A 12,196-nucleotide genomic window follows, 5' to 3' on the forward strand; every position below is an offset into this window, starting at 1 on the left:
GACCCCCGCTGGTCCGAGACGCAGAGCAGCAGGTAGAGGAGCGCGATCAGAGAGGAAGGTGGGGGAGCAGGGTGTGTGTGTGTGTGTGTGTGTGTGTGTGTGTGTGTGTGTGTGTGGGTGTGGGTGTGTGTGTGTGGGGAGTGTTATACAGAATGTTATACCTGATGTACCAGCGCCGTACAACTGTCTAAAAATAGCCCAGAGTGCGTCGCTGTGTGTGTGTTGTCGTGGAAACCCCTGGGGCCACGTAGCGAGGCCAGATTGAGCTCCAGGCCATTCATGTTTTCTAGTTATTTTCAGACCGTCTTACACACCTGAGTGTGCGTCAGGATGTTCTGGGGTTGATTCCCATGTTTTGATCGCCTAGTTGGCCCTGTGCTTCCATCTGATTCCATTGGATTTCAAGTATTGAGTGGTAGCCTTGGGATATCGCGTGTCCGATTTGTAGAATTCCCTTTCATCTACCTATACCAGCTAGTGAGAAGAATAGAAATATTGACACTGCAACACCAAGGGTTTCTATCCACTTGTTAGTATGGAGACACAGGCCTGTGAGGTCGACAAGCAGGCCTACATCCTGGCTCAGACATCAGCACAGCTTTTAGTGAAAATATACAGCTTTCTCTTCCCATGGACTGTCAACATTGATTCACAAACTTCCCAATATCCCCTTCGGGAGTGAAGCTAGACATTCGAGTTTGGGCCTCTTGTCTATAAACTGTACCTCTATGGATGGTTCCTCCCCTGTAGGAAGGTAAAATAGCAGCTCTGGAAGCACCCTCGCCACTGTTGGGTTGGGTGAATGCGCTGGCTAGGTTCTGCTTTGGTGTTTCGCTCTGACGTACGCACTACTTTTAATTTCTCACTTTGCATTATCTTTACTCTGCTGCGTTCTCTGCAAACGTCTCCTCTCTGTCCCCGTCCCCTTCACATGCAACCTGCTTGACACTTTTGCATGGGAAGAACACCTCCTTCATTGTTGTGGTTGTTTTTAATCAAACAACGGGTTTGTAGTTTGGCTTATTGGTTCCACAGAATATTATTTTCCAATACCTCATAACCTCTTTTGTCGTCACATTTGTTCTATTTTTTCGTTTTTGTTCATTTTGGTTTGTGCGTAACTCTCTTCTGTGCAATTTTTTTAATTTGTTTTTTTTATTTGTTTTTAATCGCTGCAATGCTGTTCACTGTAATTCTTCACTAACCTCACCATTACCCCCACCTCTCCTTCCCCCCCTCCCCTCCCCCTCTCCATCCTCAAGATTTGATTTGTTGCTGTGGGGTTCCGCAGTGGGTGAGCGTGGGAGTCCTCCTCTTGAGTGCTTGTATGACTCGACCACAACGCACTAAATTAAATAAGACCACACACACCACCAGTTGAAGGCGTGGCGGCTTTTAAAAGGGGCGTAAAGCGCAGTACAGCGTGCAGAGGGAAGGGGTCGCCACCTGGCTCTTCTCCCCGCCCCTCTTTTGGGCTGAACTCGTTTTCTTATGCTTTGTAATTATAATGTGCATTATAATGTACATTATTATTATCATTAATATTAATATTATTATAAAAAAAAATTCTATGGGGTGGGTGAGTCTGATTCCAAAGCACAGCTACATATTATTTAGGACAGGTCATCCGATCCAACCTGAAGAATTAAGGTGAAGAGCATTTCTATAATGGTTTTATTTTTCTCAATGATTAATGATTTTGTTAGTTTTTTTGTTTATTTTATTTTCTGTGCCTGTTCATTGTCAGTTTTTTTTTGTCGTTTGGTGTGGGCTTTTTCTTGTACGGTTCTGGCTGCATCCATTGTGCATGGCCTGGACATCAGCAACATCCTATCTATAATACTATAACCCTCTCTCTCTCTCTCTCTCTCTCTCTCTCTCTCTCTTTCTCTTTCTCTTTCTCTTTCTCTTTCTCTTTCTCTCTCTCTCTCTCCTACTCTTTGTCCCACTCCCTCTCTCTGTTCACCCTGTTTTATTATATCTGCCTCTCTTAACGGGCCCTTGGTTATTACTACTTACTATAGTAATGACCAGGGAGTGGATATACGCCCATTTCCTGGTCGGACCAACTTCTTTCTTCTTCATTTTTGAATGCACCCGGAACAAGCATGGCTCCCCTCCATCCCCTGTAACAGTCCATCCCCCAGAATGCACTGCTGTACATGCCTTCCAAATGTCGTCTTCCTCATCCTCATTACTCCTACAGGGTTTTCTTTCCAAGATATACTTTGTTATACCAGCTCTTGTTGCAAGATGGGTAAATAACCTTTTTTTTCTCTCCATATAAATGAGGATGTCTTAATATGACAGTTTGATAGTTTGGAAACATATCATGTATTTAATACGGTTGTTCATTGAATGAGGAACCTGTCTCATGATGTTTTGCTCCTGAAAAAAAAAGTCGAGGATCCAAACCAGACCTTAATTCAACAGAATGGTATGGTTTTTCAGATTGGCTAACTGAGGTGTAGGTCATTTTCGTCATTTTGTTAGCTTTCTCTCTCTCTCTCTCTCTCTCTCTCTCTCTCTCTCTCTCTCTCTCTCTCTCTCTCTCTCTCTCTCTCTCTCTCTCTCTCTCTCTCTCTTTCTCGCTTGTCTCTTCCATGATCTCTCTCGCCCTTCCTTCTCACCTTCCCTCCTTCTGGCTCAGATCACGGCGATACATCGGAGATGCAGGCCTTTGGCAGCAGCCCATCGTCGTGGCAACAGGCTGAGCTTACGAGCCACTTGTCGTCATGCCTGTCCTGTTCCACCGGGGGCAGCAACACGTCCTTCGACTCCACTTGCACCTGTATCCACGAAACCTCCGATATACACACGTATGTTCTTCATCCGCTGCTCTTGATGGAAAGGGTTTAGCTTTGGCTTAAAGACTATCCAATCACTGAACCAGTTATTAAACCTCATAAATGTTATTTCCTGTCTGTACTCAGTTCCTATTTTTACGTGAGATGAAACTGATTTGAGCCAGCCATGAACAGCAATTGCAATAAGACGTGTTTCCCCAGCGATGGTGCTGTCCCAGCAGTTTAGTTTTAGTGTATCATGCTTCTTTAAACACGACTGCATGGAATCACTGGAGGGCATTTTGGATTGCAGGCAGTGGAGCAGCAGCTGCACCTCGTGACTGACTTTATTTGTGTATGTTTGTTGTCAGGATCCCATTGAAGATGCTTTGCCAGAACATGAAGAGGCAAATTGTCTCCCGGGCCTTTTATGGATGTGAGTATAACACTTTATTGATGCACCGTCTCTAGAGGACGGGTCGTGGATTTCTCCTCGTGGTGGTGACTACCGGGACAAGATATATTGACTCAATACCCATATTGCAATATCACACTGCGCAACTGGCTACGAGACTTATAGCGCTATCAAATGACGTTCATTGGCCGTTTTCTCTGTCAATAGCAAGTATGAGTGCACAGGTCCACTAACAAACATACCTTATGGAGCGTACCCCGACCGAAGGGGGTGAACCTTTGATTGGGAGAAGAGAAAGAGCCCTCGGTCACACTTGTCGTTTCAATGCAGCCTTTGTCATCCAATCACGGCAGGACGCAATAAAGGTCAGGTCTGGACGGTCCCAGAGCGGATCCTGCTCACATTGTGATCCGATTGGGCTAGAGCACATAGAGCACATCCTGAAGTGGTCAGGCTTAGGTCGTTGTTGAGTGTCGAGGTGTCCCTGAGCAAGACACCTGACCTTCACTGCTCCCGACGAGCTGGCTGCGCCTTGCATGGGTGACTACACCATTAGTGTGTGTATGAATTGTTTCTTTGGATATTAGCGTCGGCCAAAATGCCCTAAATGTTACAAAATGGAAATGTTAACAACAATGATGGGCCCACATTGTGGGCAGGTAAACACCGCCACACACACAGAGACTCACACCGGTGATCATATCTCTGATCCGCGTGCCTCATCACTTATTCAGAGCAGGATATTTAATGGCCAAAATATTTCTTCCTCAAAAACAATGACGTTCAAGCTGCATAAGGTGCTACCGAGATGTGAATATTTGAATACATCACCACAGCAGCGCTACGCTGGGATATAATTTTCTTTCAGTCTGTATATCGGATCGTCCCTGGCTGGCATTCGTTATTGTAAATCTTTTTATCTTACAAGGAACAGATCCGGCCACAGAGTGCGTATTCAAGTGTTGAGGGTGGTCGTCGGACGTGTGTTCCGATCTGGCCTTTCTAATCGCAAAATCTTATTTTTCCTGTTGACATGGGCTTTATTTATTGGACACCGATCCAATATGAATATTTTAAACCCTTGTGTTGTCAGAACACTTGTTGTTTTGATATGTTATGAATAATTCTTTATGTACTTCACAAAATCATCTTTTGTCAATACCGTGCACCCCCACTGCTTTGGTAAAGGGTTCCACTCTCTCAGGCAGAGGCATGTCTGGTCATTACTTCGTGAAAACATGGCAGCTTGAGAAGGGCTTTGAATTGGATTAAATAATATAATTGATCCCAAACGGGAAATCTGGGTCCCACAGTACACAGTACAGGCTAGCAGTAGAATAAAAAAAGATATCAATTACAAACCAATGATACATTACATTTACATTAAATATGTAAACATGCACAATGGGAGTATTATGAATCGTAGATGCAATGTAGATTCATTTGTTTGGAGTCGATGCAGGGGATAGATTTGTAGATGAACCCATTGAATCCGTTTGTCAGCACAGTTTTGTTTCTGCGTGCAGCAGGGTGAGGGCGTTCTCCTTTCCGCTCTGTGCCGTTGTATCTGTGTCTGAACACCACCTCCCGTCTCCCCAGGGCTGGCCTACTGCCGACACCTGTCCACGGTGCGCACTCACCTGTCGGCCCTGGTCCATCACAACATCGTGCCCCCGGACAAGCCCTGCGAGGCGGCCGGAGGCCTGAGCAAGGAGGTGTGGAGCAAGTACCAGAAGGACTGCAAGGTGGGTGGAGCGGCTGGAGACCAGCTGCACTCTCGTCAATGGCCCTAGCGGTATTCCGTGTGTCACCCTGAAACCATCGTTTTTCAGATGTAGCGTCAGCCACTAGCATTGAAGAGGCACACAGAACCAGAAGAGGGTTTACATTGTAGAATGGGTGCAATAGCAAGTGAGTTATTGCAAGGTTATTATCATGAAGTGGCTCCATAAGAGGTTGTCAAGAGGAGAGATAAATGGTCACTGCGTCATCTTTTTCAAGTGCATCGTTCATTGAGAAGATGCCTCAGCTCAAGATTAACTTTATCGTCCAACAGAGTGGAACATCTGGTGTGGGCTTTCACCCTAAAGACAAAGACATTCACCAAGATTCTAGTTAATACATGCATGCACACACGCACACACACACACACACACACACACACACACACACACACACACACACACACACACACACACACACACACACACACACACACACACACACACACACACACACACACACTCTCACATACATTGAAACATACAAAAATTCATACATGCAGCAAGGTTCCTAAAAAAAGCTTGTGCCATCATATGCATCCAGAAGTAAAGGGAGGTCATGTCACTATAGGGCCCATGGAGCTGGGCTCCAGTAGGGATCGTACCCAGAACATACCAGCTTGTAGTCAGACTACTCTGCTCTTAAGGTATATATTAAATATGGGTCTTTTATTAATACAGTAGGGTTATTAGGCTGGTCTCTGGTGCTTCCTGAGTTATATTTGTATCCACTTTCAATCTCACTGGCAAAATCATTACTAATTTACACTCTCTTCCTGGATGTGCTATCTTGGGCGACTGTGCTCATCTATCTCCATCTGTCCTTCGCATTGATCTTAATATGTTCTCTCTCCCCGCTGCTCCTCACATAACTCACTCCTCTTTTAGCCCCACACGCTTCCTCATCCGCCGTCTAGCCTCACGGCTCTGCATATTCCTGTGGCTTTGTTTATGTCTGGGTTTTACCGTTGGCACAACCATAACGTTAAAAGGATTAAATAGGATGAATATGTCAATTTAAGGTAAGGTAAGGTACTTTTATTTATATAGCACATTTCATGCCAATGGCAACCCAAAGTGCTTTACACAAATACAATTAAGTGTTTTCCATAATAAAAGGAAGACAAGACAAAATATAAAAATTAAAATACATAAAATCAGATAAAAAACATAAATAAAGTGAATAAAGGGTTATGCATAAGGGAGAGCATATTAAACAAAAAAAAAAAAAAAAAAAAAAATTAGTCTAAGAAAAGGCAACAGAAAATAGATGGGTCTTGATACTGGTTTTAAAACTGTCAATAGAGGGTGCAGTTCTGATTGAAATTGGCAGCTGGTTCCACAGCTGAGTAGCATAAAAACTAAAGGCAGCTTCACCGCTTTTGGTTCTCACAGTTGGTTTTGTTAAAAACAGTTGGTCTTGAGATCTAAGAGGTCTAGTGGGGGTGTAGTATTGGAGGAGGTCTACGAGATAAGTGGGCCCCGTTCCAGTTAGTGATTTAAAAACAAGCAACAATACTTTAAAATCTATTCTTCGACTGACAGGGAGCCAGTGTAAAGTTTTTAGTAGGGGTGTAATGTGGTCTGACCTCTTAGCTTTCATAAGGACCCTAGCAGCTGCATTCTGGATCAGCTGGAGCTGCCTGATATTTTTTTTGGGTAGGCCTGTGAGGAGACCGTTACAGTAGTCAAGCTTGCTAGAAATAAAGGCATGAATGAGCTTCTCCAGATCAGATTTTGTCATGAGATTCCTTAATTTTGAAATGTTTTTTAAATGATAGAAAGCTGATTTAGAAACTGACTTGATATGGCTGTTAAAAGTGAGGTCACTGTCAATTTGGACTCCAAGGTTTTTTACAGTGGTCTTAACCTGTAGTCCTTTGTTTGAAAGTAGTGACGTTAGTTCAAGCCTGTCCTTTTTGTTGCCAAATAAAATCGCTTCAGTTTTCTCGTTGTTAAGCTGGAGAAAATTCTGACACATCCATATGTCGACATCTGCAAGACACTGATATAGGACTTGAAGTGGATGTGTTTATTTATTTACTTATTTACTACGCGTCATAGCCCTCTGGAGTCGGACGAGAACCTTCTGACGCATTGTATCCCTTATTTGATGTATCATTATTATTATTATTATTATTATTATTATTATTATTATTATTATTATTGTATTATAGAAGGACATAGCAGCGGCCCTTCAGTGATTATCCAAAATTATGTGGTAGCACAGGGCGTTAGCCAAGTCTCATTCTCTTTCTCTCTCTCTCTCTCTCTCTCTCTCTCTCTCTCTCTCTCTCTCTCTCTCTCTCTCTCTCTCTCTCTCTCTCTCTCTCTCTCTCTCTCTCTCTCTCTCTCTCTCTCTCTCTGTCACCCTGTTTCCCAATCAATTCATTTTTATTTGACAAAGCTGTATTGGCATAAGATTTGAATAAAAAGGGTTTTGCAAAGCATGATAATAAAAATAAATGCATTACAATGAATGAATACAATGCATGAAACAAGTGTGTGTGTGTGTGTGTGTGTGTGTGTGTGTGTGTGTGTGTGTGTGTGTGTGTGTGTGTGTGTGTGTGTGTGTGTGTGTGTGTGTGTAAATATGTATAGATATAAACAATACAAAAATACACGTTTATAAAAGGAAACGGCCCAATCCATTGCCCTCTCTAAAATACATTGAAATAATATTTTTTTGAACTACAATAATGTATGATATTTTGCTGATCTCTCCCTCTCTCCCTCTCACCCTTTCTCTCCCCCTCTCTGCCAGTAGAACTACAAGGAGCTGGAGCTGCTGCGGCTGGTTTACTACGGCGGGGTTCAGCCGGAGATCAGGAAGGAGGTGTGGCCCTTCCTCCTGGGGCACTACAGGTTCGGCATGCCCAAGAAGGACATGAGCCAGGTGAGACCAACATGACGCAGCAGTACCATCGGTTCAGAGGCCATACTGTGAACCCATGGGACAGGTGAGACCCACACGAAGCACCAGTACCATGGGTTCACAAGCAATACTATTTCACAACTGCAACTGTATGGACAGTTTAGTGGTCATAGTGAAATTGTGTCTCTTAACATCTCACATCGCTATATGTGAATGAACAGTATTTGGATTTATTCTTTTCAATTCGTATCTATTTTCATCAACTACTTTTTTCCTGTACTTTCTGCTGTGAGGTCAAAATTGTCTGCCTGGGAGCAACAAAGTACTATCTTATCATCGTATCTTATGTGTCAGACATTTCTGTAATAAATTTGATAATGTATTATGTGTAGGGTAGGAGATAAGGTAATTGTGCGTGAGTGGATGCATGCGTGTGTGAATCCCTTTTTTACCTGGATAACGTGACCGTTGCCGATAGTTTCCCGCCTGACCCCCTCTGCCCCCTCCTCTGTGTGTGTCTCTCCTCTGCTCTCTCCTCTGTGTGTGTCTCTCCTCTGTGCGTGCTCTCTCCTCTTTGTGTCTCTCCTCTTTGTGTCTCTCCTCTGGGTGTGTTTCTCCTCTGTGCGTCCTCTATGTGTCTGTGTGCTCTCTCTCTCTCCTCTATGTGTCTGTGTGCTCTCTCTCTCTCTCCTCTATGTGTCTTTGTGCTCTCTCTCTCTCCTCTCTATGTGTCTCTGTGCTCTCTCTCTCTCTCTCTCCTCTCTATGTGTCTGTGTGCTCTCTCTCTCTCCTCTCTTTGTGTCTGTGTGCTCTCTCTCCTCTCTATGTGTCTGTGTGCTCTCTCTCTCTCCTCTATGTGTCTGTGTGCTCTCTCTCTCTCCTCTATGTGTCTGTGCTCTCTCTCTCTCCTCTCTATGTGTCTGTGTGCTCTCTCTCCTCTCTATGTGTCTGTGTGCTCTCTCTCCTCTCTATGTGTCTGTGTGCTCTCTCTCCTCTCTATGTGTCTGTGTGCACTCTCTCCTCTCTATGTGTCTGTGTGCTCTCTCTCTCGCTTCTCTGTGTCTGTGTGCTCTCTCTCTCGCTTCTCTATGTGTCTGTGTGCTCTCTCTCTCTCTCCTCTCTATGTGTCTGTGTGCTCTCTCTCTCTCCTCTATGTGTGCTCACTCCTCTCTATGTGTGTCTCCTGTGAAGACGGACGAGAAGATCAGCGAGCGCTACCAGCAGGTGATGAAGGAGTGGAAGGCCTGCGAGGTCATCGTCAAGCACCGGGAGAAGGAGGTGCAGTCGGCCATCTTCGCCAAGCTGTCGTCGGGCAGCAGCATCGACAGCCACGTGCTGCGCCTCATCCACAGAGACTCCACCCTCAGCAACGAGGTCGGGAACACACGCATCTCTCACACAGAGTTTAAGAGTACCTGACCACCAGTCAACTCCAGCAGTGCGACGCAAATTGCAGCATAATATTATGAATGATATATTTTTTATCAATATATAAGAATATACTCCTCAGCCAAATATAAAGGGGAACCATAATGCTCGGCTATTTTCTAAATAAAGGGAGTACTGCTTCAAACAACTTAAGCGACAACGTTACAGTTTGATTACAGTTTGGCTTAAAGGGTGTTCTCCAAGCGGAATGGATGTTGCAGACTGCAATTCTTTAACAATGTGGGGTGCTTAACAGAGGGACATCGATCTCCAATATCATTGTGATGCTCATCACATAAAAATGTATATAATATATAATAGAACATTTCTATCAAAGTCCATGAAACATACTGTCTCGTTATCCGCCACTAGTATACCTTACATCTAAGCATGAAATAAAACGGGTGAATTAATGAAATTAACTACTTAGTTGACCTTTTGCCCCCTGTTACTAAGCAACCCCCTCGTCTCCCTACCAACACGCCAACACACCAACACCTACAGGTGTTCATGTCTGTGGACGAGCCCGACCTGGGCGGGCCGGACGCCCCCGGCCGGGGCGACGGCCCCCCCGGTATGACCACCCTGGTCCCGCCGGCCGCGCTGGGCCCCGAGGAGAGGCCCCTGGTGGAGTTTGACTCGCCCGACTCGGGCCTGCCGTCGTCCAGGAACTACTCTGTGGCCTCGGGACACTCCCAGATCCTCTCCAGCATCGATGACGGGCAGAGCATGGAGGACGAGGGCCCCGGGGGGGAGGAGGGCCCCAGGCGAGGAGGAGGAGGAGGACGGGGGGCCCCTGAGGAGGGCCAGGGCAGCTCCAGTCGGGAGTCTCTGAGTGAGGAGAGGCTGTGCAGCCAGCTGGACAAACTGGGGACCAGCTCCGAGTGCACCCCGCACTTCCTCTCCTCCTACACCGTATGTGTACACACACACACACATGCACGCACGCACGCACACACACACACACACACACACACACACACACACACACACACACACACACACACACACACACACACACACACACACACGCACACGCGCATACACATACACATACATGCACACATACACACATGCACAGGCACACACATCCACGCATACACACACACACGCACATGATACTAGTATCATGTGACAATGTAGATGTTACATTAGTAGTTATCTCTGAGAGGCTATACCTTAAAGGGATACTTCATCGGTGGAGATATGAAGGTTATATGAAGTAAATAATCATATGTATTATAAATGTGCAAAAAATAAAATAAATCGGTTCATCCTAGCCTGAGAAAAGGCAGAAAGTGTCTCTCTCGCTCAAAAGTAAGAAATCCTAAAACTACCACAGTGCATTGCACCCGCTGCACCACCCGCCTGTTTCCTTTTCGAGGGGGAAGGACCCATGGTCCTAGCGCGAGTGTTAGCGCGAGCAAACTTTGTGTAAACATATCCCTGTGATACGTTGACTAGTTTAGACTTCTGCCCTCATTTCTATATTACTGTACAGCATAAAAACATTTGCTAATTTTTACAGTAGCTCAGCATATCAAGTATTTGTACTCAACATTTTCTCCCCAGTTGAAATAAGTGTTTATCATATACAGTAGGCCTACTTTTGTATAACAGCACTTGGGTTAGTTAACAAATCACATCAACCAACATGAATTGTTTGAACTATTTACAAAAATAAAACATGTAGGGTGCGTTTGCTAGAGTCAAAATAGTCACAGCTCCTCTTGAGCATCTACTGTCTCTTGGTAGCCACGGTACTGCTTATCTTTTGCTGGGTAATTAGCTCTGGTGGCCTGGACAGCACAGGAAGCCGATACTGTCTGAGAAAGAAAGAGAACAACATTAGCAAAGCAACATAAAAATGATGCCTTGAGTAGCCTATACAGCATTGCACAGACTTCAAGCTAACGTAATGTAGCCTATGCTCTGCCAATATGATCGGCTACTTTCGGATAACTACATTGTAACGTTCCCCGGGACTCAAAACTATTGTAGCCAATGTGTTAGTAAAAAAATAAACACTTACTCTATGCTCAGACGTCTGTTTCTCCCGGAGGGCTTTGGCTTGCGTTTCGAGTTCACTTTCTGTGTCTGGAAATATGTATCCAATACAAAACTGTTCAGATGAGTCGTAAAGCCTGGGTGAGAGGTTGCACACATGGCCCCGTCCTCGCCAGATTCAGCCATTTATTCTCGAAGAAACTGGCATCGCTGAAATTCGCTGCAGCACAGGGACTGTCTATAGGCGAACAGAGCAAACCGGCGCACTCCTGCTCCTCGTCCTCGGCAACAGGCAAGGCTTGGTCAGCTGCAGCCGCAGCTGCCTCTCCCTTTATTTGTGTCAATTCTTCCTGGCTGTATTCTGGCTCGTACTAATAGCCCTGAATGTCCAAATCTAACAATAGATTTTCCAAATCCACTTCCGCTGTTTCACACTGCAAATTTGTTCTTGCGGTGAAGAAACATGGAGGACATTGTGTTTACATCTCGTACGCAAGCTCCCGCCCCCCCCCGTCATTCCTTATTGGGTGGCTCACACATTTGCGGAACCAGTGGTTTGTAGTCCTCGCCCTTCTAGCAGGCAAGCAAAGTTCTCCCGAGATGACGTCAAACGCGTCATTTGACGTCATCTCAAATTCGATAAGGAAAGCTGGGCCACGGGATGACTGGGTTAGACTTTGGGGAAAAAAACCTTTTTTTGAATATTACAATAGCGATTTTATGATGATAGAACGCCGGTTCTGAATGGGTGAAGTATCCCTTTAATTTAATTCTAATTATCTTATATTAATAATTTCCGTCTTGTGACTTCATGTTCCCCCGCCCGCGCTCTTCCTCTCTGGGGAATGATAGTGAGACACCTCAGCCAGATTACCAGCTGGTTGGCATGGAGCAGAGAAGGGAG

At 45.0% G+C, this 12,196-nt stretch overlaps 1 protein-coding gene across 1 annotated transcript in view; it reads left to right on the top strand.

Moving 5' to 3' along the window:
* sgsm2 (small G protein signaling modulator 2) overlaps window positions 1-12,196 on the top strand; it is a 78,338-nt gene that overhangs the window by 60,939 nt on the left and 5,203 nt on the right. Inside the window, exons 13-18 of the mRNA XM_056611306.1 lie at window positions 2,651-2,819; window positions 3,158-3,222; window positions 4,801-4,946; window positions 7,750-7,878; window positions 9,049-9,231; window positions 9,790-10,200. Coding sequence (XP_056467281.1) covers window positions 2,651-2,819; window positions 3,158-3,222; window positions 4,801-4,946; window positions 7,750-7,878; window positions 9,049-9,231; window positions 9,790-10,200 — 1,103 coding nt within the window. The remainder of the gene's footprint in view (window positions 1-2,650; window positions 2,820-3,157; window positions 3,223-4,800; window positions 4,947-7,749; window positions 7,879-9,048; window positions 9,232-9,789; window positions 10,201-12,196) is intronic.

This window comes from Gadus chalcogrammus, chromosome 16 (genome assembly GCF_026213295.1).
Source record: "Gadus chalcogrammus isolate NIFS_2021 chromosome 16, NIFS_Gcha_1.0, whole genome shotgun sequence".
In the NCBI taxonomy this organism is placed as follows: domain Eukaryota; kingdom Metazoa; phylum Chordata; class Actinopteri; order Gadiformes; family Gadidae; genus Gadus; species Gadus chalcogrammus.